This window comes from Bactrocera tryoni, unplaced genomic scaffold (genome assembly GCF_016617805.1).
Source record: "Bactrocera tryoni isolate S06 unplaced genomic scaffold, CSIRO_BtryS06_freeze2 scaffold_7, whole genome shotgun sequence".
Lineage (NCBI taxonomy): Eukaryota > Metazoa > Arthropoda > Insecta > Diptera > Tephritidae > Bactrocera > Bactrocera tryoni.
Genome location: NW_024396366.1, coordinates 3144570 through 3172136, shown reverse-complemented (window position 1 = coordinate 3172136; position 27567 = coordinate 3144570). Strand labels below are relative to the sequence as shown.

At 38.5% G+C, this 27567-nt stretch overlaps 2 protein-coding genes and 1 long non-coding RNA gene across 7 annotated transcripts; 2 read left to right on the top strand and 1 right to left on the bottom strand.

The window, feature by feature from the left end:
* Positions 1–640: 640 nt before the first annotated feature.
* On the bottom strand, positions 641–26573 carry LOC120781414 (UPF0428 protein CG16865). 5 transcript variants are annotated; one of them, XM_040113627.1, is made up of 6 exons: positions 26248–26331; positions 6106–6251; positions 3921–4023; positions 3441–3867; positions 3073–3376; positions 1071–1155 (listed from the first exon to the last, which is right to left on the bottom strand). In XM_040113627.1, the coding sequence occupies exons 3-6, from the start codon at positions 4001–4003 to the stop codon at positions 1151–1153; spliced, it is 819 nt and encodes a 272-aa protein (XP_039969561.1). In that variant the 5' UTR covers positions 4004–4023; positions 6106–6251; positions 26248–26331; the 3' UTR covers positions 1071–1150. The 5 variants fall into 5 exon arrangements, with proteins under 5 accessions (XP_039969564.1, XP_039969561.1, XP_039969562.1 ...); XM_040113628.1 differs by lacking the exons at positions 6106–6251; positions 26248–26331 and having other exon boundaries at positions 3073–3146; positions 3217–3376; positions 3921–5519; XM_040113630.1 differs by lacking the exons at positions 3073–3376; positions 3441–3867; positions 3921–4023; positions 6106–6251 and adding exons at positions 641–836; positions 26453–26573 and having other exon boundaries at positions 895–1155; positions 26248–26396.
* Positions 11822–12544, top strand: LOC120781416. Its single transcript, XR_005706059.1, has 3 exons — positions 11822–12069; positions 12175–12300; positions 12418–12544. It is a non-coding gene; the product is annotated as an uncharacterized LOC120781416 (long non-coding RNA).
* On the top strand, positions 12674–13395 carry LOC120781415. Its single transcript, XM_040113631.1, has 2 exons — positions 12674–12929; positions 13029–13395. Exons 1-2 carry the CDS (start codon positions 12689–12691, stop codon positions 13160–13162), a joined length of 375 nt encoding a protein of 124 aa, XP_039969565.1. The 5' UTR covers positions 12674–12688; the 3' UTR covers positions 13163–13395.
* Positions 26574–27567: the final 994 nt, after the last annotated feature.

The following is a 27567-nucleotide window of genomic DNA, read 5'->3' as shown; positions in this document are numbered from 1 at the left end:
AAGTTCCAATTAATGGCTGATTGTAAGATTTTAAACTTAATGTTCAAAAACTTATGTTTCTGTCTTTTTATAAAGTTAAGTCTTGCTATCCCTTTATTCACATATTCCGATATATGTAATCTTAAAAAATAAGACTATAGGGGGATTCGCTTGCTTTTTCAAGATTACACGATGACACAAAATGCAAAAATCCTATACCGAAATATGCAAGGCCAAGAGAGCACCCATTGCAGAATCTAGAGATATATAAACGGCTGATTCTGTCAATTTATTGAGAATGACAATTGTGCATTACTATTGAGAATTAGCGCACCTTCTGCATTCAACAAATCTTTATAATTTAAGAAAAAATTCTAAAATCTAGTTAAAACTTACCTTCCTCAACAATTTAACGACGTAACTTTATGTGAAAATACAGCTAAAACAGGGTTGCAATTATGTTTTTACGTGTCATTGCACGAAAATAACCATGGTTTTTGGTCTGACATTTTACAGCCATTGCAAATAATTTTTTGCGTGTGTTTGTTGTTGTGCCGTTGCAATGCAAACATTCCTGTAGGGAGGAAGGCTCCAGATTTGTACCCCTTTGGAAACATTCATTATACGTATATATATATATCTTAAGAAATTATGACTAGAATTATTATATTCATGCAAAGTGGATATTTATTTAAAAAAATAATTTATACATCAAGCAGTGTTCCTCTTGCTTTCTTTATAATGGGTGCTTCTTCCTTTTTATTATGTAACGTCAAATCCGTCAACTTTCCTCCTTTTCTCTGCAGTTGTTTCTCTATAATTTTTGCATTATTTGCGTAACTATCTGCAATTTCACGCTATATAAAAGGAAAAAAACGCAAATTAAAAATATATAATAATAAGTAATTTCCTTACAGCTTCGATTTCGTCCTCTTCTTCGTCAATGGTTGACACAGTAACTGAACTGAATTTCCCCATGTGCTTTGTATGTCGGGTTACCATAATTTTTTCGCTAGTACCAAATCCAACACCCTCAATAGATGAATCGGCTGTCATTACTTCTTCTGACTCAAGAAAATTTTCCGTCTTTTTGCGAACTAACGAGCCTCGAATAATAAATGTAACATCAGATGCTGGATCGTGGCGATAGTATAAAGGCAGACTGCAATGCTTACACTAAAGAATAGTTTATATTGAGAAGAATAATTCTATTTAATTCTCTATATATAATATATGTATAAAAGAAAGCAACAGTGGTCATACATTGTATCAGCATCTATCACCAGATGATAATGGTCGAACTACTACAACAAAATTGAACAGAATGGATTTCGTTGACGACAAGAGTTGGATTGTTTCGTTTGCGCCACTTATTTCCAAAACATTCAAGACACATTCAGGGGTGTTGTGGAATCTGATAGTTCTCGGAATCAGAATTTAAACCGATAAAAAAAAGAAGATAGTATCATGAATTCAGATATTATTGGTTTGATATTCGAAACAGAGTTTGTATCGGTTTTGGGTGTCACGGAAAATAATTTTATCGGTTTTGCTATCAGAAACAAAGCAAGAAGATAGTTGCTCACAGAATTGAAATGAAAGTTAAGAAATCAAGTTATTTTATTATTTCGAATTAATTTATCTTTCGGCCCTGTCGTAGAATCCGATTTTCTCGGTATCGCATTTCAATCCGACAGTTTTTTTCGAAAGGTGTCGCACAATCCGATCTTATCGATTTTCATGTTCGAAACGCATTTTTATAGGTTTAAGGTGTCGCGAATTCCGGGTTTGTAGGTTTTCTTATCGGAAACAAAACGGTCAGACGATCGCTAACGTTTTTATTTTATGTGCCATATTTACACGCTGTAGCTACTATTTCTTATAAAATGTAAGTACATACATATATTTTGTACAAAGTGTAAAATGTAATTCACATTTGAATATTAACATACCATTGATACTATTTCAACATTTCCAGGGGAAAACATAAAAATAGAGGACAAAATGATGTACTGTTGCAGTTTATGGAGAAGTATCCCGACATCGCCAGAGGGTTTACCAAACGAGAAAAGGCGCTTGTGGACTCCTTTGGCAACAATTAGCAGAGTCGCTTAACAGCGCAGGCCCGCCAATAAAGGATGTGAACGGTTGGAAGAAGGTAATCAACAATGCTTTCATACTCATGCTAGTGGAAATCCTATTCCATTTTCTAATTCTTTTCTCCTATTTTTAGATATGGACGGACTGGAAAAGCGAAGTGAAAAAGAAGTTGGCGCAGAATAAAATCGAAGCCCGAGCCACTGGTGGAGGACCATTTTCTAAGTATACATTGAACCAAACGGAGGAAACCATTGTACGCATTTGTGGAATGGCTCAGAGTGTTGGAGGGGTTTCGGGACTATCATTTGGTCTCGAGGAAGAATATTTAATATCAAGCGATGACGATATCCCTTCAACTTCTGCGAAACGTCCTCGTCTTGACACCTCTATCGCTCAAAAACCTACGCCAAAAGAAACAACAAATGAGCGGCTAAAAAAGTTTATTGAGTACGACAAAGAATGGAAGCAGGATATATCTAACAAAATGGATGCTATCCTCGAATTTCAAAAAATTGGGAGGGAGACAGACAAGGCTTTAGTTAGCGCGGTTAATAACCTAACACAGGAATTCAAAAAATTCAGCAAAAAAATGCTTGAAGTATTACGCAAACATGAGGAGGAGGAGTATGATCCCTTGGAAGAGTATGGCTGATTTAAAATACGTTAAAATAAAACTATTTGCATATGTAAAATGAATTCTATACTTTAATTAATTTAAGGATTTACGTATTTAAATAAACAATTTCATGTTGTGTGCCTTAACAAAAGAACAATAGATTTAAAGAGCGTTTGCTATTTCGTTTCGGATCCGTTGGCCCTCATTTTGCATTCTACCATGTGATAAAATTTCACAATTTTCCTCGTAAACTTCTGTGGAAACGGTGATAGTTTCTATATTGGGGCATTCAATGTTATAGCACCGACAGATGTTGTGCAGTGCGCAACAAACATTGACAATTTTAACCACCTTTTGTGGGTTATATTGCAATGTACCTTGTAAGCATCGAAAGCGACTTTTTAAAAGGCTTATCGTTCTTTCAATCACATTGCGTGCCGAAGAATGAGCCCTGTTAAAAGTATTTTGCGGTGAGCCGTACTCAGAATCTCTGTATGGAGTTAACAAGAACGGTTCAATACCATATCCACTGTCTCCTAGTAACCTGGAAGTTCGATCGCCAATTTCGTACTCCCTAAGAAAGTGCTGTCGAACGGTGCTTATGCTCCAAACAAACGCATCATGACTGGATCCAGGATACCTTGCATCTACTGCACGAATCGTCATATTACTGTCGCAAACCTTTGAAAGTAAACACATATACATTTAATAGTAACTTGGTGCATAAACTTGTTCTATTTCTTACAATCATAGCGTTCATACTGAAGAATCCTTTTCTATTAAAGTAGAGGTGTTCATCAGTGGAAGGCTTTATAACTTTAATATGTGTTCCATCGATGCAGCCAATGATGCCAGGAATTCTATATTTGTTATAAAAATAGTCTTTGGAGTATTGTTTTTCACTGGCTCCCATTGCAAGTTGTATCCATTGATTACATATAGAATGTTCTAATGTTTTTATCACTCGTGTTAGCACTTCAGATATAGTGCTTCTTGCCATACTTATGTTTGCATCATTTCCCACTGATCGCTGATATGCGCCTTCGGCCACAAAACGAAGCGTTGCAGCAAGTTGAAGTACTGCGGGAATCGTCGATGAACGTAAGCGTGGCTGAATTTTGTCCAATACCATAACAAAAGCTTCTTTGTTTAAGCGATATTGAGCAATAAATCTGCAAATAAGTGAGTTATAAACACATAGCCATTGAAGTAAAGTTTTGTATACGTTGACTCCGGCAGCTCGAGAGGGTTGCTCTTATCTCGCAATATTCGCCGCTTTAAACTGTGTTGCTGCTCCTCCTCCATCATAAGTAATATGGCAATTGCAGCTGCCATAATATATTTCAGTTATTTTCTTTGAATTTTCACAAAACAGTTCAAATAATTTAAAAATGCTCTATTGTTTACAAATAAGCGTAAATTTAATTTAACACATCAATGGAACAGCTGATTTGAATATCGGTTTTGCTCATGTTCGAAAAAAGCTTATTCCGATAGAATTTCGCGACACCAAATGAAACCGATATCGGTTTTCATTTCCGGCAAAAACCAATTCCAAGTCGGATTCTACGACAGGGCCGAAAAGGGGAAAACATATTATAAAACACGAAATGTCTTAATTATTGAGTTTTGGAAAAAATGGCAGTATGCAGGCCGTAAATTCTAGCGCAAACAAAAAAAATCAAAGAGATTCATATTTGTTAATAACTAATGTTCTTGTTGAACTAAGAAAATTAAAAAAGTGTATAATTCCAAAATTTCCCAAAACTTGAAAGTGGTTTTTTACCAAAAAAATTGTACTTTATGTTGTTTAAACGTATGTTCAAATTTATTTTTTTTATTTCGAATTACCATTTATAACTTTGGGGGCATATTCCTAGATAATTTTTAAAGAGATTTAATCAAGAAAAAAATCGATTTTTTTAAGCTTCTAAAGCAGACTCCCCACTTAAAGAAGATTTAAAAAACGTAATTTAACACCCAAATGCGTCTTTATTCATTCGATATATGTTATCTCTTAAAATCTTCCTTTAAAGTGGAACTCATTAAAAACTTTAATAAGACTGCTTCCAAATGTATTCATTTGCAAGTTTTATAAGCACCGAAAATCATCATTAATGCACAATGGTTCACAAACGAGCATTTGAAGCACTTAACCGCAGATTGAAAGATCTACGCAATGACTCGAGATGTTTTGGATGAGCAATAATACTATTGTCTGGTGATTCCCGCCATAAACTGCTGTCCATATTTTAAAACCAGTAAATCTTAAAGACAATGCTACACAAGAGAGCTATGTAAACGTGGTGAAAGGCAACACTGCACAAATGCAATTGCCCTAAAACCAATCAAATGGAAGCGCTGAAAGTATGATTTTCAACCTTACCCAATTTATGTTTACAATGCAAAATAATATTCAAGAGATGATCAAAGCACAAAAACATACGTTGCAAACTTTTTTAAATAAAAAATGATCATTTTGAACATTTGTATATGGCATGCTAACGGTGTTTACCAACATAAATTGGAACTTATTAGATTTCTAGATGAAAATAATATAGATGTAATGCTATTGTCAGAAACTCATCTTAGGAATAAAAAAATTTCATTATACCGAGATTAAAGAGTCTATGTTACAAACCACACAGATGGAAGGACACATAGTAGAACAGCAGTGTTGGTTAGAAAACGATGAAATCAATTTAATTAGAATCTCATGTTACAGCGCAGTTACATGCTACAATAATATCTATAAACAAGTAAGGAAGGGCTAAGTTCGGGTGCAACCGAACATTTTATACTCTTACAACTTGCAAGAATCAAAGCCAGGGAAGTACTTTACGGTGTAAAACCAATCATATAGAGTAAAGAGAGCCGGATGTTCGAAAATCCTCATATTAGTTATAAAGGGGATAGGTCAAGTTTTCGGTCAAATTTATCTATTTTAGGTACAACGATACACTGTTATGAATAAAACCCGCTGTCTTATTTTCATTGAGATAACTCCCATATTGGCCGGTATGTGCGGTGGAAAGTCACCCCGAAGATCGAAAATCTTTACACTAGGTATAATGGGGCTAATTTTTGACATACAGACATACCATAATAAGAGAAGGATTATCCTTTAATTTCAGTTATACATATCACACATTGACCAACATTTTCGATCAAAAGTCAACTATAGGTACCGGGGTCTAAATATTCGGTACCTATGGGTTTTAACAGTTTTTATTGGATTTAAATAATTTTTGGTCATAAAGTGGCACACACTAAAGACATTATTCGTGCATTGTATTATCCCGTTATATAAATTGCTTCTTGATTTGCGTACTGGAAGCTGAACGAATCAAGTGGAATTTAAAATTCTGCTATACTACTGTGGTCAAATTGAAAGGGGAATTTTGTCATACCTTCAAAGTAATCCGGTTCTGCTGCAATACAATTATGCCAACGAGTTTTCAGGTGATCATAGCACTTAGAAAATCCTCCATCGTGATGGCCATGAAAGCAATCTTCGATTCAGCTTTTATATCCACAATTGAGTCAAAACGGCGACCTTGGAGGTTGCGGTACGATATTAGTTGAAAATGTGGCGAAATGATCACGGTGCATTATCGTATTTCTTTGTTCAATAAATTCAGACATAGTAAAAATCAAAGAATTCACTTTTAGAGCCTCACAAAACGACGCGTATCTCAAATACTAATGAATATTTTGTCGTGAAAATTAGCATAGATGTCACTAACAGTACTACCAACTTACAGAAAAAAAATTACCGATTCGAAAAACACTGGAAATATAAATTAAAAGTTTCAATTTGATCACAGTATGTCATAACCAAATTTAGTCGAAATCGGTTGGTCTGGACCCAAGATATTGGATTTCACCAAAAAGTGGTCAGTGCCTCACCCATCGTCCAATTTTCACAACTGCTCTCATAAAGCTCTCCCGTACCATCTCGGTGGTAAAATTTAATGTCTCTGGCGTATTTATTTATTGATTTATCGCGCTTGTAGTACTTTTTAACAGTACCGTTATATGGGGAGTGGGCGGGGTTATCCTCCGATTTCATTTCCATTTTCACACTGTCTGTAGAAGTTCTTATAAGATTTGTACTCAGCAAATTTGGTTGTTGTAGCTTAAGCGGTTTAGGAGATATGGACATTAAACTTGAGGTCACACAGGTGCACCTTGCTGCTGCGATCCTCTGTACCAAAATACAGTTTTATATCTTAATTTAGTGCTTAGTTATGGTACTTTATATGTTTTCGGTTAATGGCGAGCGAAATTCTCTTTGGAAAGCCCAAAAGTTAATGAAGCCACCAATTGACTCCAACATGCCTATACGAGACTTGCGTGGAAATTGGGCTAGAGTAACGAGGAAAAGACTAATAACAGCTGAAAATTTTTAAAAGAACATCAAGACTATTTAATTTGTCTGGGATTTAGAATAGCATCCCCTGCTATTTTATTAAAGTTATTTTTGCCCTATTTAATATAAAATAAATGGGTAGAAACGTATTAGTGTGAAGTGTTAGTGGATATAAAAGTTAAAAATATAAGCGTAAAAATTAATATTAATCGGAGAAACACGCATTGTATTGATTTTTGAGCTTTAAATTCAAATATCTCAAAAATATATATGGATAGATAGTTAATAACGAGGTATTGCACCGCGACCAAGGGTCTATTGTGCCCTCATCACAATCACATATGGTTACCTAGATCCAGCATCCGGAAGAATTCCAGGAGCCTGCTGTGCGCTACTAGAGTTATGTGATCCCTATCCACTTAAATGGAACCTAGGCCTTAAGCCTGCTTCTACAAATTGCTGTACAATCCAGAATCAGGTGTGTGGGGTTTCCTGTTCTATGTCGCAGAACCGGCAGTTCGTACAAGAGACTATGCTCATGTTTGACAAGTGTTTCCTGAGCCCGCAATGCCCTGTCTAGAGCGCGATATCGGGGTATGCTGTTCTAAAATTTACCTTTTAAATTAGTTATTGGTCTCAAAAAGTTGAATAATTAATAAAATAGGAATAAGTTCTGATTCATATTACGATGACAAAAATGTTGCGGCCAAAACTTATGTGCTGCGTATAAGCCCTCCTGCTCACTTAAATCCATTCAACTTAACATGATGTTGACGCTGCCTCTGCCCAATTTCTTTTGTCACGTCTGTGTCGGCAGAGCTATCGCTTCTTCGAAGTTCTTTCGAAGTTTTAATTCGAACACAACCAAATATTGATTGGTTAAAATTTGCGCTCTTTTTTCTTTTGCGACATCTCACCCGATCCAGACGTGGTAACAACGTCACTTGTGGGTTTAACGTGGGTACCTGCTGACGATAGTCTTACCCCACGGCGCTAAAAAGTACAGCGGCCGTGCTTTGGGTTCGGCACCCGGTTGAATCCACATTCAACTGACAAAGTCAGTTCTTCCCGCATTTGGATTTTAACCTCAACCACCACGATACTCCCCGAGGGGCCAGTTCGCATGAGCAGGTTGGAGTAAATTCCAAGGGCTCCTGCTCCCCGTGGTACCAGAATTAAGTCTCTGGTCAGACCTCGTAGCCGAAGCTACTACCAGTTGAGCTTTCTTACAGCTCTGGACTGGTGGCCAGGGGTTGGACCCCATGCACACATCACATACACACAATCTTCTAATCTCGCCCCCCCAAAACAACCCGATCTATGCGATAGGTGCCTCTGATGCAAAATGCAGCAGAAAATCGAGACTCAGACAAAATCTGAAGTCTTAGATATGCTCAACGAACCCAACGTCCCGAATGTACGCGTACGTCACTCGGCCGTTAGGACGTGGTAAGTGCAATTTGAACTTTTATAATAAAATTATATTTATTACCAGAAAGTTTTTGTTCCTATTTATTATCTCCTGTGGAATCATTTGTGCCGTCCATTTCCCCACGGGCAATCACAACCACGGAACGAGCGGAACACCGTGCTCGACCACACGAATTATCACAAGAAATAGCGGCAAAATTCCGATTTCCTTAGCGCCGCGATCTGAACGTACCGTTGTAAAGAGGAAGTTCGTCCGATAAAAAAATATATAGTACCATATATACCGAAAAGTTAAAGTTCAAAAATTGTAACATTTTAATCCCTTGCCGTATCAATTAGCGCAACAAAATTCGCTTCCAACTGTTCGAACGCAACTTCCACTAAACAAACCAGTTTTGATGCTTACGAACTGTCGCAACAAAATTCGCTTCCAACTGTTCGAACGCAACTTGCACTAAACAAACCAGTTTTGATGCTTACGAACTGTCGCACACTTGTTTTAAAAATTTACATAAAATAAAATACTACGATTTAATACAATCATTATAAAACTGATTTGCAGTAGATAATGCACTCAACTGAAGCAATGTTTTTTGTTTACATTATTTGCCGAAAATAACGGGAAAATTTCAATTATCTTCATCAAATGTACACTTCTACACACCACGAGCCAGGCTCGTGATAATCATATTAGGCGCAGAAATTGCACCACGAGCCACGCTCGTGATAATCATGTTAGGCACACAAATTGTACCGCGAGCCAGGCTCGTGGAAATACGTCAAGGGGCGCATTTTTTCACTTCAAATGAATTATATTAAACTATAAACATTTAAATAAATCCATATTTTACACTTTTTGCACGTTTTTTACCTAAGAAATCTTTATTTTAAAAATTACATTTTACACTCGTAGTAAACAACATCTATGTGCTGGCAATTACGACGAAATGGAGCGCTGCCATACGATAACAAGACAGTTCTCTGAAATTCCTCTTTTCGCGAAAATTCCTCTATTCATGCACATGGATATTTTCTTTTTTAAATTTAATAAACAAATAAGTAATATTATGTAATAATATTATATAACAATATTATATAATAACATTATATATGTATATTGTCACCTAAAATTCAAAACAACGTATCATAAAAAAATGGAAAACGCTGTCAGTTATAATAACCAATATTTAACCACTTTATAACCAAAACTCAAATTTTATATCTAATAATAATAAGGAAAATGAATACTACGCGAAAGTACTTCGGTCATCCCGGGTATTTAAATGAGTTAAGCATTCCCCCACTCTACCCGTGAAAACTGGCGCACCCTAATAAGACAGCTTAATTCACCACAGCTTATGACACCAACACAACTCACCATACCGATGCACCCACGCATCAAAAAGGATGGACAACGGGAAAGCAGATACATTCGTTTACACAACTCGTCACACAATCATCGCACATCATAATTCGCTACCAAGTTTCGCATAGACAGTGCCGCGTCGATACCTACGCTATTTCACCGCGATTTCTATTTTTGATATCGATGGACGAAAATTCGATCAACAGCAGCGTCAGTGGCGTAGCTACAACTTTGGGCGCCCGGGGCCAAGGATGTTTTGCCGCCCCCCTTTATCTACCTACCTACAAGTTTCATGAGGTGGTTCGAACAAAAGTGAATTTTTACAAAATATCTTCGATATTAAGTATATAAAATTTAGGAACTAGAAGCCACGCAAATTCTGAAATTCCAAAATTCTCACAATACGGTTTTTGAGGAAGTTGATAGTAAATTTACAAGACGTCTTATTAAAAGCCATAGAAAAAAACCATTTTCGCCCTATATCTTTGACACAATTTGCAGGAATTTTTGCCAGAATTGGAGTTTTTAAATGCCATTTTTGAAAATTTGGGGAAATAAAAGTATTTGTTACATTCAAAGCATAGGGTAACTGTGAGAGTGACACGTCGCCAGACTAAGTTAGAAAAGTGCATCTGTAAGTTCTATCACTATTTTTAAGAAAGATATAAACCAGAAGATATGAGAAAAATTCAAAGACTGAAGAATATTCGAGTAAAAATTAATATTTTTCATTGTTATTCAGATTATCACATTGTGAGTGTACAACTCTTTATTTTTTATAATAATTTTGTAAAAAAATTTGTGGAAGTATTTTTCTGAATATTAAAAAAAGCGAAAATCGTTTTATAATTTCGTTATTTTATATTATTAAAATAAAAATAAAATTTATAATAAAATAAATTTTGTCACCTTTTAAACATGGTCCTTCGAGCCTAAAAGAAAGGCACTATAAATTAACAGCCACAAGACAAACCACAAACTAAAGCAAAACAGAAACCGATGAAGTGTGGTGAAGTGACAAAATTATTAACTAATAAATGTACAGACAAAAGTAACATATACAACAAAAGACAAAAAAAAATTAAAAAGTTTAGTGGAGCAAAACAAAAAGCAAAAAAGTGTGGTGACTCGGCAAAAATATATATATATGAGCCCTTGATTTTGTAAGTGGTATAAGTCAAAAATTTTAAAAATCTATTTTATCAGCTATTACTTATCAAATCTTAATAAAATAACATAATCTGAAGAGATTTTTTAGTTGTTAACTGAAATACAGATATTGTTCGTTTTGATAGTGGTATAAGTCAGTGTGTTCAAAAAGTAATTTTGTCATGTCTTCAGATAGTGATTCAGGTATGATGAAGTAAAATTTTTAATGTAAAAACCTACTATTTAAAGTTAATTGTAGACATTTTACGGCGAATAAATATAAGTAATGCTCCCAAGAAATGGAAACGAATAAGAATGATATCGTCTTCTGATGAATTAGCCCATAGTTTAAAAGTGAGTTCGGAACCTTTACAAATGGAAGAAAGCAAAATGAAATCAAGAAAGAGGACACACATCTTGTGCATCATAGATATCGTGCAGAGGAATATGAAACAAAAAACTCTAATCCCGTGAGTGCTAAACTTTTCGAAAATATAGATTGTCTTTGTTCCAAAAAGTGTTTAAATGGAATCGGATAAGAATACAGGAAAGCTAATTTTGATTATTTTTGGAATTTAGCAAGTTTCGAAAAACAGAATATGTTTCTGTATGGTTTGATTAGAAAACAATCAATAAAACAAAAACGCTCGAGAAATCACAAAGGATATATGAGAAAATGGAGTCTTAAGTTTCATCTATATGTATGTATGAATTCGGAAGTTTCTGTTTGCAAAACTTTTTTTTGGATACTTTCAAAATATCTAACGGAAGATTAAGCCGTGCCTTAAATTCTGAAACGCCTGGAATGGATGGTCGTGGCAAAATGGCTAGTTCATCTAGAAAAACAGATGAAGAAAAAATTAAAGTAGTACGAGATCATATTCTGAGTTTTCCAGCATGTGGGAGTCATTACACGAGATCACATCACACTTCAGGTGAAAATAATACTACATCATGTGTAAAGGAGTGGACTTATCCTCTTCAGACCCTGGGTACACATATGTGCACTTTAAATTTCACTGAACTTAATCATCTTAGTGACATCTTATGGTAAAGGTTTGTACTACAAATTCTTTTAAAGCTATTAAAGTTTCCACTATTTATCACTAAGTGGCCCTAAACACTTATTTTTTGTGTATTTATCTAATTTGAATATGACAGTTGAGAATTTTTGCAAGAGACGCCTAGTCAGTAACTTTGAAAATCAATAAAAAATCAATTGTTCACTTGTTTTTGGTAAATCAAAGTGGATACTACAGTCGAAGTGTTGGATTATCGTGTAAAAAGGTAGGTTTTACATTTTTCTTAATTCTACCCGCGTAACTTTTCTTTATTTTCTGTGGTGCACATATGTGTACCTCAGGACTAAACATTAGTTTTGTGTAATGTATGACCGATTTTCAGCTTCAAAATGGACGACCGAGAAATTGAGGCTTTATTGAATGATAGCGACTTGGACTTCTCTGGAGAAAGCGATGATGAGTACCTACCATCAGATTTCATGGAAACGGACAGCGAAGAAGGTGCAGGTATCATGGAAATGGGTGGCGAAGAGGGTGCAGATGTCATGGAAATGGATGGCGAAGATGCAGGTGTGGAACTGGTACAGAACGAGACGAATTCAGGAGAGGAATCGCAGAATACACTGCGTTCAGCGTTGTGGCGCACTACTGAAATGACTCCTCGTGGGCCAGACATTTCAGAGGATGTACTTGTTTCGGAGGGTACTTCAGACATGAATATATTGTACTGCTTTTTTGAGTATCTGGGCGTAGAATTCTGGGAGTTAGTAGCAGAGCAGAGCAACCTATATTCGGCACAAAAGCGGGATTTAAAATCGTTGAACACGAACGCTATTGAAATGATTAAATTTGCAGGCGTGCACTTGATGATGGGCAACCTCAAATATCCTCAAGGTAAGCTTTACTGCAATAGAGAGTTATGTGTGCCTATTATTGCGGATACAATGAACCGAGACGGAGTTTTTGAGCTTCGAAATTATCTTCACTTTGTAGATCTAAATAAGCCAAATGCTGATGACAAACTATGGAAAATAAGACCACTAATAGACCCCATTTTGAAGAGATGCCATAAGTTGTCACGGTCTAAGAATATGTCCATAGACGAACAAATGATTCCATTTTCATGACGATGTGAATTTCGCCAATATGTGCCTTCTAAGCCAAATCCTCTTGGTCTTAAGAACTTTGTACTGGCTGCCCGAGATGGGCTGGTGTTGGATTTTGACAGGTTTTTTACTAGTCTAAAACTGGCCGAGCTTTTGCTACAAAAAAATAATGGCATTTTTCTGACTGGGATAAATGGACAGTTAGAACTTTCTGTCATTTCCTTGACCTAATTGCCGTCAATTGTTGGATTATGTACAGGCGTTGCTGTGCTGAAGAAGACATCCAACGCAAGGACAAATTAGAACTACTCCCATACAGACTTGATCTGGCCAAAGCGATGATGAACTATGCAGGCGGAAGAGTTGAACTTCCTGGAACCACTTCTCGTTCCAGCACCAGTGCCTCTAAAAGATCCCGTTTGAATGTTACAGACGACGAATTAGACTATGATGATGAGCCTCTTGCAAAGAAACGCCGCCAGATTATCCCACAGCCACAAACCGAAACCAGACTGGACAATGTTGGTCATCAGCCGAGATTCGTAGACAATAACTTCGTCTCAAAATGTCGTCATCCGAAGTGCTCTTCACGTTGCCGCACCATTTGTGTAAAATGTAATATGTATTTTAAAAAATAATTGTTTTGAAGACTATCACACCATGAAAAATCTCAACTCGAAATAACATAAGTGAGACCTGAAGTACACACATGTGCAACCGATTTTTTCCATACTCACAAATAAAATTTTTTATATCTTTCAAAGCATGTGTTTTTTTTATACCTCCACAACTACAAAAAACCAAAAAAAAAACATTAAAACCATGTTTAGATCATGCTCGGGTCTGAAGAGGTTATAGAAAAATATTTAATACTGAGTTCAACCTAAACTTTCATTCTCCTCGTAAAGACACTTGTGTGATTCGATAAAAGTAAAAATTGAAGCATCCAGTAATGAAGACGAGAAGTTGCATCTTATGGAAATTCATGATTCACATCTTAAAAGTGCCGAACAGGCTAGAGAAAGTTTAACAAATCATATACAAAAAACAAAAGATAACCCGAGTGAAAATTACGGATTCACATTTGAGCTATAGAAAGCGCTTCCTTATCCAAAACTTTCTGTTTCGGTAGCTTACTATAAGCGCAACATGTATGTATACAATTTAGGGTTTCATAATTTCAACAATGGAAATGCTAAAATGTATGCATGGGATGAAACAATCGCCTCAAGATCATCACAGGAAGTTACGTCCTGTATTTTAAAGCACATTCGGGACATTACCACTCAAAAGCATATAATAGCTTACAGTGATGCCTGCTCAGGACAAAATCGAAACATTAACAGAGCTTTAATATGGTTAAAAATTGTTCGATCATCTGATAATAATGTTGAAACAATTGATCATAAATTTATGGTATCCGGCCATCCTTTTTTGCCAAATGATCGCGATTTTTGGTTTGATAGAAACTAAAATTAAAAAATCGTAAATAATTAATAACATCCCTGAGCATTATTATAATTTAATAAAATCATGTAAGATGAGAAACCCATTTTCGGTAGTACAAATGGATCAAAAAGATTTTATTTCTACAAGACAACTAAAAGAATCAACGAATATTAGAAAGAAAAACATCAATGGAGAAGCTGTGCCTTGGTTAAAAATACAATGGATCAGATTTCTAAAAAAATGCCCCATATAAGATGTTTTATAAAACTTCCTTGGATGACAACTCCGAATTCAAAGTGTTAGACCTCTCACCTAAAAAAGGATAACCTAGAGTATACGGAAATATTGATTTACTTCCATTATACACAACCATTAGACCAATAACAAAAGAAAAACGTAAAGATATGATGGATCTACTACCCTATATTCCACCAATTTTTCACAAACACTTTATTTCCCTAAATACTAATGAATAATTTACTTAGTCACAATGAAATGAGTTTGAATAAAATGTTAATTACTAATAAAATTGTTTCATTGGTGGTATAAGTCATTTATAAAGTCATGCAGTTAATTTTGAAAGTGGTACAAGTCATTTAAACCTTTCAAAATCACATTTTCTTTAAAAAATGGCTATAAATTTCACAATCATAATAAATACTTGTTTGTTGGGACTACTTTACTGTCGAAAAATCATTATCGATAATGCAAGAATTTTTTTCAATCCTTTAAAATGCAAAGCTCTAAACATCTCGAAACAAAAAAAATATGACCACTTTCAAAATCATGGGCACATATATATACATATATATATATATTAAGGTGGGCCAAAAAAAGTTTTAATTTTTTTTTTCTTAGTTACCATGAAAATCTCATCCGACATGACTAAAAACAAGTTCTGGTAAAACCTGAGCTCTTAATATTAATATTAAGAGGTGCCTCGTCGACATTTTCGATTTCCTATATAAATAATACAGGAAATTTTGTTCTTTTTGTTTGGATTTTTAATGTACAGAAACAAATAATTTGTAAGCGATAATCAACACTTACTCTTATAGGAAATTTAGCGATCTACAAAAAACGTCTAGAACATTTTTTGGCTGAGTCAACTCATTCAAAGTTATTCGTAGTTAAAGTTCAACAAAAAATTATAAAAAATGATTTCCACAATTTTTCATTTTATATTACAAATTGATGGCTAATACACATAATAAATCATATTTTTTCGATTTATCTCCCACAGACAGCTGGGACCCAATTCTGGTAAATATTTGCACCGTCGCATTACCAGAAAAGTCCTTACTTCTATGGGAGCAATCGCTCTCATCACGAAAAAAATGCCCAACGTGGCAACAAATGAAAGATTTTCTCACCGTCAATATAATATAATCAAAACTAAGAACATTAAACACGACCAAAACCGAAGCTTCAATAGACCCCAAGTTAGTAACAAAAACAATTTAAACAAAAGCTTTTACAAAACACAAACGTTCACATCCGAACAAAGAATACAAACGTCATGCGAACTATGTAAAAGAGGGCATAAACTTATATCTTGCGAGAAGTTTAAAAGCTTAAAAGTTAACGAACGAAATAATTTTGTCAGGTCAAAAAGACTTTGCACAAATTGCCTGTCACATGCGCATACATTTACAAATTGCAAACGCAAATTTAAATGCTTATATTGTCATAAAAGGCACCATACAATGCTTCATTATAGCACATATCCCCTATCACCCCAAAAAAGGGCGCATACTAAAAAAACCACGGGTTTAATTGCAAAAGCAAATCCTGAAACCCAAAACTGTAAAAATTGCCAAGTGACAGCATGTCGCTCAAAGGCACAAAAAATTCAAACGCTGCACAGCGAAACACAAATTGGACTAGTTTCAGAACCAGTTACCACCATACCAACTCAAGTTGAGGATAATGCAAACCTTAATTCACAATTAAGGAAATATCGAGATATAGGGGAACTTTCTCCTATATTAAAAACACATACAACTTTTCTTTCCCGCAGGATGGCTTTCGCCAATAATGAAAACAAGAAACCAATTCTGAACAAATCCTAGAGCGGTGGCGGACTACTAAACGCCAATTTAGTGCATACGCACAAAAAACAGAAAATATAACACAGTTGTATCAAAAGGTCGAAAAACCGACACATACCGACAAATAAATAAAATCAAAAAGAAAGTTAATGGCTCAGCATACTCCCAATGGGATACATTGACGCACCTACTCTTACAAAAGCTAAGGTTGCTCTTATCACAACTATCCGACCGCTCCTCATATGGGTGGGTTATGGGAATCAGCTGAATAAAGCTTCAAATTAACTATGAAAGGTAGGCACCTTGTCGCGGTGCAGGGCCTTAGGCGCAAGGCATACTCGGCGCCCCCCAATCCTGTGCGGTTGGTGCTGTTAAGCACGGACCACGCGAGATGTCGGATGCCGCATGCGTGCGCTAACTAAGAGCTACCACCTCCTAATCCAGGGTGTTATGCGACTCCCGTGCCCATTGGAACTTTGCAGCCAGGAGGTTAATGTGGCTGTATTCTAACGGAGCCTTCCCAACACCGGGCCGTATTGGGAAGTAACGGTGGCCTTACCGCGCCAAGGGGCTCTGGCGTGGCGGACTTTTCAGTTCCCCATACAGAACATAGACCCGACAGCTCACCATGTTTGAGCCAAGGGTCGAAAGACAAAGATGAACAGCAACAACAATAAAACAAACATAAGCACTGGACTCGATGACGGACAAGGGCAACGACAAAGGACAACGGTAGTGGAAAAAGAGAAGGAGATCGAGGCAGTGGAAGGTAAGGGGGGTCGAGGGGCTAGGCGGAAGTTTAGCTTCCTCGACGCTCTTACGCCAGAGGAGCACGCCAGGGAGGACGATGACGACGTGCCCTCTTGCAGCGGAGCTCACCTGGTGGTAACGCCTGGTGCCGCTGCAGCAGAAACTAAGGTCACCAAGACCCCCGCCGGCAGGTGTAGTGGGTCGGCCTCGAGCGAGTCGCATCAGGCAGAGCCTGACGGCGCAAGAGGGAGGAGGAGAAGGCGCAGAAGAGGTGGGCAACGCCCCCTCCCAGAAGCTGGCCAACCCGGCGGGTGCGACGACCCGCACAGAAAAGGTATGAGTGGTTCCACCATGAAGTGGTACCTACGGCACCTCCGTGATGGGAAAACCCCGGAGGCAGCGGAGGCTCTCGCGAGGAGCAAGAGCCAAGAAAACAACGCGTCTCCGGCAAAGGGAAACGACAGCAACGAGCCAGCTCGCGCGCAAGGTCAGGAAACTCCCCCCCGGAAGGCGAACTGGGATGCCTTCAGGGTTATACTAGGTGAGGAACTGGGCAGGGGGGAGCAGACTGATAACAGCGTGTCAGGCCCAGGCTTGGAGATTAGGCTATCTAAGCTAAACGAGTCTGTCATTAACGCTTATCATTGCAGCTGCCCCCTACAAGTGACCACAGACAGGCGAAACAGTCCCTGGTGGTCAAGGAAACTATCAGACCTCCGGAAAAAAGTACGCAGACTATTCAACAAAGCGAAACGTACGAGGGTCTGGGACGAACATAGTAGCTATTTCACTTTATACAATAAGGAGATCAGGTCTGCAAAGCAGGCTAGCTTCAGGAGATTCTGCGAGAACGTTACCTCAACGCCAGAGGCGGCCCGGCTGCATAAAGCTCTGGCCAGAGGCACAAACGAGAGAATTCACTGGAGCATGGAGAGGTGATGCTTTGCGCGTTCTTGGACATCGAAGGTGCCTTTGACAACACGTCTCATAAAAGTGTAGCCAAGGCACTGGAGAGAAGGAATGTGGCAGCACCCGTGCGCAGATGGATTGAATCTGTATTGCGTACCAGAGTTGCTGAGACCACAGTAGGTGACAAGAGGGTTCGTCTTGGCACAACAAGAGGCTGCCCACAGGGAGGTGTGTATTCACCCCTGCTATGGAGTCTAGTTGTAGACGACCTGTAAGTACTCCTAACAATGGGATCCGCTGCCAAGGGTATGCGGACGACATTGTAATTATAGCAAGAGGCAAATACGAAGACACTCTCTGTGACCTAATACAAAGAGGTCTAAACCTGGCGAAGATGTGGTGTAAAGAGGTTGAATTAAACATCAATCCCTCCAAGACGACCGTAGTCCCGTTTACGAGACGCAGGTCCTTACCCGGTCTCAGGAACCTTACACTTGGGAGCAGAGAGATAGGAATGACCGGCAGTGTCAAATACCTAGGTTTGATGCTAGATTCTACTTTGCGGTGGAATCAGCATGTAAGCCTGACCCTGAACAAGGCAACAAAAGCTTTAATGGTGTGCAACCGGCTGGCGGGCAAGTCCTGGGGCTGTAAGCCAAGGATCCTCAGGTAGTTGTACACCATGATAGTGCGACCAATAATCACATACGGGGCGGTGGCCTGGGCCTCAATAGCGTCGCAGACTTCGGTTAAGACCAAGCTATCGAAGCTGCAGCGGCTAGCCTGTGTCTGCATGACGGGCGCAATGCGCACCTGTCCAACGGCAGCACTGGAGGTTCTGACGGAGCTTACTCCGCTTCATTTGGTTATCGGTCAGGTAGCCAAGCACACAATTCTGCAAATAACGGCAGAGGGGTGCGGCAAATGTAGGGTAATCTCGTCTCAGAGGATGGAAAAGATAAGTGGCGATGTACCATCAGCCCTCCTCCCGAGGGACAGCGCTACCAAAACAGTTAACTTCAAGAAGAAGTTTAAGGTCACCCTCGGCAGCAAAGACGAGTGGAATGATTCTAATCTCGAACTGATGCTGAGGAATAGTACGCTAAGGTGCTACACCGACGGCTCGAAAATGTCGGAGGGAATCGGTGCGGGGATCGCGGGCCCACGCACTAAGCTCTCCATACTCATGGGAGAGTTCCCAAGCATTTTCCAGGCAGAAGTTTTTGCCATAAGTCGGTGTATAGAAATAAACCTCCATCGCAACTATCGCAATGAGAGAATAGCCATTCTCAGCGATAGTCAAGCGGCGCTAAAAGCAATCTCTTCTTACGAAATCAAATCGCTATTAGTGCAGGAGTGCAGGGAGAGGCTGAACAGCCTTGCAGAACGTAACCAGGTACACCTAATCTGGGTGCCTGGTCACAGCGGTAGAGCCGGTAATGAACTGGCGGATGATCTAGCCCGCTCCGCAGCCTCCACCAAGATGATGGGACCAGAACCCTTTATTGGGGTAGGTCCACATACCATAAAGGAGCTACTTCGCAGGGAAGAAGGAGTGGGCAGAGAGGAGCATTGGCGGCAAACGCGTGGTATGAGACATGCCAAGCTGCTAATGAGAGGATGCAATCTGAGCAGGTTCACGGTTATAATAAACCTCCCCAGGAACAAACTCAGGCTACTGGTCGCATGGTATACCGGCCACTGCAAGTTGAATAGGCACCTGTACAACATGGGCCTATCCTCTTGCATTAACTGCCGGTTCTGCGACTTGGAGCCTGAAACCCCGGAGCACCTGCTAATTGACTGCACAGCGGTCTGTAGACGCAGGACTAAGGCCCTCGGATCAATGTTTCCGGATAGGGATCGCATAGCCTCACTAGCGCCCAGAAGTCTATTGAACTTCATCGATGCGCTGGGGTTAGGTGAGTCTATGTAAGTTAGGAGAGGGCACAATAGACCAAAGGTCGCGGTGCATTCCCCATGTTAATCAAACAACTATGAACAGTTGTGTACAGTATTAACAAGAATTGAAGCCGATTTCAATTAACGGCCATTCACTGTACGCTCGCAAGATCCCTCTCATATAACAGTACCCTAGGGTATGTTTTCAAAGGCGCACCCATTCAGGCCATACCTGAGACAGGCATGGAGTTGCGGTCCTTAATAAGCCAATCAAAAAAAAAAAAAAATTTGCAACAATCGCCAAAACTACAGAAAAGGCAAATAATAAATAAACCGCACAATAAACTGATAAAAGAAAAACTCGCATATATAATAAGTCGTCAGTAAAATTAAATAAACAAGCAAATTAAAGGTGTTTATCTCAAGCACCTAGACGCATATTAAAATTCATATAAAATGAAAAACTGTTTTCTACACAAAGGCGCAAATATGGAGCAATTCTCCATTACTAAATATCCGACGATCGCCATATAAAACTAGACAAAATATTCGCCTAGAGGGCCCAGGATGTTTAAATGAGTTAAGCATTCCCCCACTCTACCCGTGAAAACTGGCGCACCCTAATAAGACAGCTTAATTCACCACAGCTTATGACACCAACACAACTCACCATACTCATGCACCCACTCATCAAAATGGATGGACAAGGGGAAAGCAGATACATTCGTTTACACAACTCGTCATACAATCATCCCACATCATAATTCGCACAGACAATTCGCTACCAAGTTTCGCATAGACACTGCCGCGTCGATACCTACGCTATTCCACCGCGATTTCTACTTTTGATATCGATGCGCGGAAATTCGATCACCAGCAGCGTCAAATCATCTTCGGCATTGGAGTTCCGCCGCCCCGCTTGATAACATTTTTAAATAAAACTTTTAATATTTAAATATATAATTTCGTTATTTTATATTATTAAAATAAAAATAAAATTTATAATAAAATAAATTTTGTAACCTTTTAAACACCGGGTATTCGGTTGATCAGGATTATTTTTTTAGAGCGCGGGCGAAGGCCGCCAACGCAGAAAGGAGTACTACGCGAAAGTACTTCGGTCACCCCGATATGATATAAATTTTACAATATTATAGGTTATTAAATATAAATCACATGTTATACATACACATATGTATGTATGTATATGAAAAAAGCGTTCACGACTCAATTATAAATTGAAAAATGTTGGAAAGTATTTTTTTATTGTAGTTAATACAGAAAAAAAACCGCGCAAAAAAAAAAAAAGAAAAATCGTTAGATAGATAAATTAATGAGGATTGCACCGCGACCTAGAGTCTATTATGCCCTCTCCTGACTCACAGCGTCTCAGCTAGCCCCAGCAAATTGATGAATTCCAATATAGTACTGCTAGGTGCAATTGAGGCGATGTGATCCCTATTTAGAAACATGGATTCAAGGGCCTTGGTCCTACGTCTACAGATTGCTGTGCAATCCATTAGCAGGTGTTCTGGAGTTTCGGGTTCCAAATCGCAGAACCGGCAATTCGCACAAGAAGCTAGGCCCATGTTGAATAAGTGCTTCTTGAGTTTGCAATGGCCGGTGTAGAAGGCGATCAGTAGCCTGACTTTAACTCTTGAGAGATTGATTATGATTTTAAACCTTTTGAGGTTATAACCATTCATCAGCAACTTTGCGTGCCGCAAGCCTGAAAGGTGTTGCCAATGTATCTCCCTACCCACTGCTTCATCATTGCGGAACTGTTCCTTTATGGTGTGGGGACCCACCGCTATGAAAGGTTCCGGTCCTACCATGCTGGTGGATGCTGCAGAGCGGGCAAGCTCATCGGCCAGTTCATTACCGTCGATGCCTCTGTGACCTGGCACCCAAATAAGGTGCACCTGGTAGCATTCTGCAAGACTATTGGGTCTATACACTCCTGCACCAATAGCGATTTTAACTCGTATAACGAGATCGCCTTAAGTGCCGCTTGGCTATCGCTTAGTATAGCTATACGTTCGTTGCAATAGCCGCGTTGGAGGTTTAACTCTACGCACCGACTTATAACAAATACCTCCGCTTGGAATATGCTCGGAAACATACCCATAGGTATGGAGAGTTTCGTGCGTGGTCTTGCGACCCCTGCGCCAATTCCCTCCGACGTTTTCGAGCCGTCGGTGTACCACATGATAGAGCTATCCCTGAGTAGCAGCTCGAGAGTGGAGTCGCTCCATTCGGCTTTGCTGCCGAGGGTGATCTTAAACTTCTTAGTGAAGTTCAGTTTTTTGTTAATGCCGTCCCTTGGAAAAGGAGCCAGTGGTATTATGCCACTTAGCTTTTCCATGCGTTGGGACGAGATTATTTTACCTTTGCCAGTCCCCTCTGCTGTCATTTGAAGCAGAGTGTACTTGGCGACTTGACCAATTAGGTGTAGCGGGGTGAGCTCCAGCAGGGCCTCAAGTGCAGGTGCACATAGCTCCTGTCATACAGACGCACGCGAGCCTTTGCAGTTTCGATAGTTTGAGTGCTACCGTCGTCTGCTCTGCTTTCGGTGCCCAAACCACCGCTCCGTAACTGACAGTTGGACGCACATATATATCATAGTGTACAACCATCTGATAATCCTTGGTTTGCACCCCTAGGATCTACCAGCCAGCCGGATGCACACCATCAGTGCCTTAGTAGCTTTGACCATGGTCAGGTCAATGTGCTGCTTCCATCTTAACGTGGAATCCAGCGTGAGACCTAGGTATTTGACCATGTTTGTCATCTCTATCTCTCTGCCTCCGAGAGTTAAGTTTCTTAGGCCAGGCAGAGACCTGCTCCTCGTAAATGGGACGATGGTCGTCTTCAAGGGGTTGATGTTTAGTCCAACACTGTTGCACCAACCTTTGGCTAGACCTAGTCCCCTTTGTACGATATCGCAGAGAGTACTCACAAATTTGCCTCTAGCTATGATAACAATGTCATCCGCATATCCTTGACAGCGGATTCCATTGTTTGTTAGCAGCACCAGTAGTTCGTCCACGACTAGGCTCCACAACAGGGGGGATAGCACTCCGAGACTGATAGTGGTGCCTCCTGATGTGGTTTCAGCTATTCTGGTGCGCAGTACAGCCTCTATCCACCTGCGCACTGTAGGTGCCACATTCCTTTTCTCCAGTGCCCTTGCCACGCTCCCGTGGGACGCATTGTCAAAGGCACCTTCGATGTCTAGGAAGGCGCATAACGTCACCTCCCCCGTATCCAGCGAGCTCTGTATTTCCGAGGTTAGCTGGTACAGGGCGGTATTCGTCGATCTGCCCGCTCAGTACGCGTGCTGATTGCAAATCGTACGGAAATTCGTGTTTTTTACGCCTTCGCCAAAGTAATCGGAACCGTGCTTCTCCAGAGGAGAAATATGTAAATATAATGATGATATTTTTTTAAATATTCGTTTAAATTGCACATGGTATTTCTCAATGTTTAACTAACAGTAGACATTGTATCCACTATATATGTACATATGTATGTGTGCTGTGGATAAAACACCAATGACTTAAGAGGAGCAAAAAAATACAATACAAAAAATACAAAGCTTTATTTCAATTATTTTATTTTAGTTACAATTCTCTGCATTTGCACAATAAGAAAAGGATTGCCATGGTTACTTTTTTTTCGCGTCGCGCTTTATTTACAACAAATATTAAAAAAAATAATATGCAGAAACGTTATAGTGAAGTGCTAGTACGTAAAAAGTGCATAATATAAGTGAAAAAGTTACTCACAATATACAAATTATCAATGTAAAGGTTGGCAATTTTTCAACTTTAACCCTGGAAAGTCATGCCTCGTCGTTTCGACGACGCGGGTATTTATTTTGCCGTTATCGCACTGTTCCATTGTTTGTACAGTGCCTCTTTTTTTTACAGCGTTAGTCACTGTTGAGCTGTTAATATTTGAAGTTGGTTGGCTTCGTACGATCTGTGTAAGTATCTATTTTTTAAACAGGCGTAGTCGAAAAGACGAACGATGAACTTTGTGTGAGTTTTTCGTTCCGAAATTATTTTTCTTGTTTATTTATCTGTTTGGTTTGTATAGTTGTAATACAAGATGAGTGGCAGCAAAATTTATACTGACGAAGAAATTGAAAAATTTCTTGCAATGAGCGACGACGAGAATGGATTAGACGATGAGATATGGCATGCAAGTTCGTCAGAAGAAAGAACTGACGATGAGTTAGACAGCAGCGAACTAGAATCTGATGCAGAAATTCAAATGAAATTTCTGCCTTAATTGGACTCTTGGTACTAACAGCAGTCAAGAAAGATCAGCACCTGTCTGCAGATGAATTGTTTGACAGATCTTATGGTGGAATAACATATATTTCGATAATGACAAAAGCAAGGTTCAAATTTCTTATGTCGTGTCTTCGATTCGACGATAAATCTGCACGCCTTCAAATAGTTGAAGACAAATTTGCCCCCATTAGAAAAATTTGGGAGATGTTCATTCAAAAGTGCCGGGAAAATTGTAAGCCTGGAGAATACCTTACGATCGACGAGCAACTACTGGCGTTCAGGGGAAAATGTAGCTTCCGGATGTACATTCCAAACAAGCCAGCAAAATATGGACTCAAAATGGTCATGATATGTGATAGCGGTACAAAGTACATGGTTGATGCTATGCCGTATTTGGGAAAAGGATCAAACAAAACCACCTTTCCATTTGGTGAGTACTACGTAATATAGTAAGGTAATATATTTATTATCATCCTGTAATGAGGAAGGAGCAGTAAACCCCAAATCAAATAAGGCCTACATGATCGAATTTTACAACAAAGCGAAAGGAGGCGTTGACACCTTTGACCAAATGTGTAGTGTCATGAGCTGTTCACGCAAAACCAACCGATGGCCAATGTGTCAATTTTTTGGTATACTGAACATGGCTTTTATTAACAGCTACATTATTTATTCACACAACGTATTTCAAACAAATAAAATACCTCTCAGTCGTTCCGCTTTTATGAAAAAATTGCATTCTGCCCTTTTTCAAAGTAATTTGACAAACAGACTTGAAGTACCAGCAATGTCTACGTCGTTGCGATCAAATATTGAAAGTTGTGTTTCTTTTGATGAAAATGCCACAGATACTAACCGCCCAAAAAATTTAACAAAAAAGAGAAAGATTTGCGCAATTTGTCCGCCTGCTAAGAGACGGATGACGAAATCATTTTGTGCAAAATGTAAAAAATTCTTTGTGGGGAGCATAAAATAGAACTTTGTGCCTCCTGTACAAAATGAGAACTTTCATTCCGTAAAGTATTTTATGTTTTCAGTTAATATTATTACCTTTATGACAAAATACCACTCAGTGAAAATATGTTATTAAATTGTTTAGTTTTTTTAAGTTTCTTAGTTTGTATTTTGTACAAAAGCCGAATGAATCACAGCTGTGAAAATTTTATTTATTTAATAAAAGATATAAGAAAAACTGTTTGATATTGTTTTATTTAGAAGATATATAAACCAGGTAATGTGAATATATTGATTTTAGTAGGTTTTGATAGGTAGGATAATATATTAAGGAATTTGAGTAATGCCGTCGTCGAATCGACGAGGGATGACCTCTACGTTATAAAAATAGCGATGACCTTCTAGGGTTAAATGCAAATATCTTTAAAACTATAAGTCAGCGGCAACTATATGTATATATATATATTTCCGTGATCTGGAGAACGTCACCTTTCCAGTGATACCCATTTTATCCCCGAAATCCGGGGATGCTATTCTAAATCCCAGCCAATATTTCCTTTAATCTTCCCAATTTCTATTAATATTTTTCCTAAATTTTTTAATGTTTAACTACAACCGCTTGTTAGCAGTTGACAAGTTTGAAATGATAAAGTTTGACAGCACTTCCAAAGTGAGATGAAAAATAAAAATGGATGTAAATCCCTACATGGCGTACAACGGACTTTTTATATTTACTTAATCTTAATTAACCCGGAAATTGGGGAATGCTATTCTAAAATTTACCACGTACATTTAAGCGAAATTGCTGTTCGTATCCTTTTTCCCGTTTAATATATAGAGAATGTCCTTCTTGAAAAGCTAGTTTATGGGCATGCTTTTTACCATCAATAACACGTGCTCCATCCGCAGGCCGCAGTGGTAGGATATCAATGGTACAATCTGGCGTATAAATTAAAAACTTTTAAAATTTTAACGGCACATTTAATTTTACTAACCGAGGATTAATGTCAGTTTCCCACAGAGGCAGTAGTATATATTTAATGGTTTTTCTTCATTATATTCTTCTTGATCTTTAGAATCAGAGCACACTATACTACGCGAAACAACTTTAGGCATTGTGAAAACTTTGGGGTATTGCTTTAGACTTTGTAGATTTCGCAGCAAACATCAATTCACATGCGTTAATCTAAATATTATCTATAATTTGTAAAAAATCTCTCAACTCACAGAAATAATTTTAAGAAACACGCATACACATATACCCTTCTACACTAATTCGATTAAATTACAACATCGATTTCCGATAGTTTTGCAACAAATCACGACTGCACTATAAAAGTATGTTCACACAGATCCTAAGACGCGTATCGATAGCTGCGGTGTACGAAAACAAGAAAATATTCTTAGTTGCGCAGGTTTTAACTTCTTGAATTTGGGTTCCAGCTCTCAAGTAAATGCTCAAGAAAAAAATTCCTTATTTCTTGAGCTGTAGTTAAATAAATTTGACAGTAGGTTAGCAAAAGAAAATAAACAAACAAAAATACATTTCAAAATGAACTTTATTTCATAATAATGATTTTAACTAATTTAGAATGAATTTAACCATTCACCCTTATTAGTCACAACTACTATATTTATGAACTCGATGAAATAGCACAGACTGGATCTTAACACCACAGTCGAATATCCGTCCCACATCCTTAAAATTTGGGTTGTTTTATTCGACAGTTTGTGCCGATAACTGCCCAAGTACAGAGCCGCATCCTCAAGTCGTTAGCGGGCAGCTTATGGAAAAGACAAAAAACCAAAGATATGGTCCCTTGGATGTAGTGGAACACAGACCTTTGTAAATACTGTATTCTGGCCGATTACAGTATGTCTATTGATGTCTTCAGAAATCGTCTGCTTTGAAGCGGAGCCGCCTTCTAGGAACATCAAAAGGTACGTCGACAACATTAGACAGTACGCCGATTGAATTTCGGACGCAATCTGTTTCAGACACGCACTGACCGTCAAGTGCGTCCAATGAGTCCCCGTATGACTTTAACTAGTTCTTTGTATTCCCATCAAACCCCACTCATCTAACACCCCTGTCCTTATGGTCCGACCC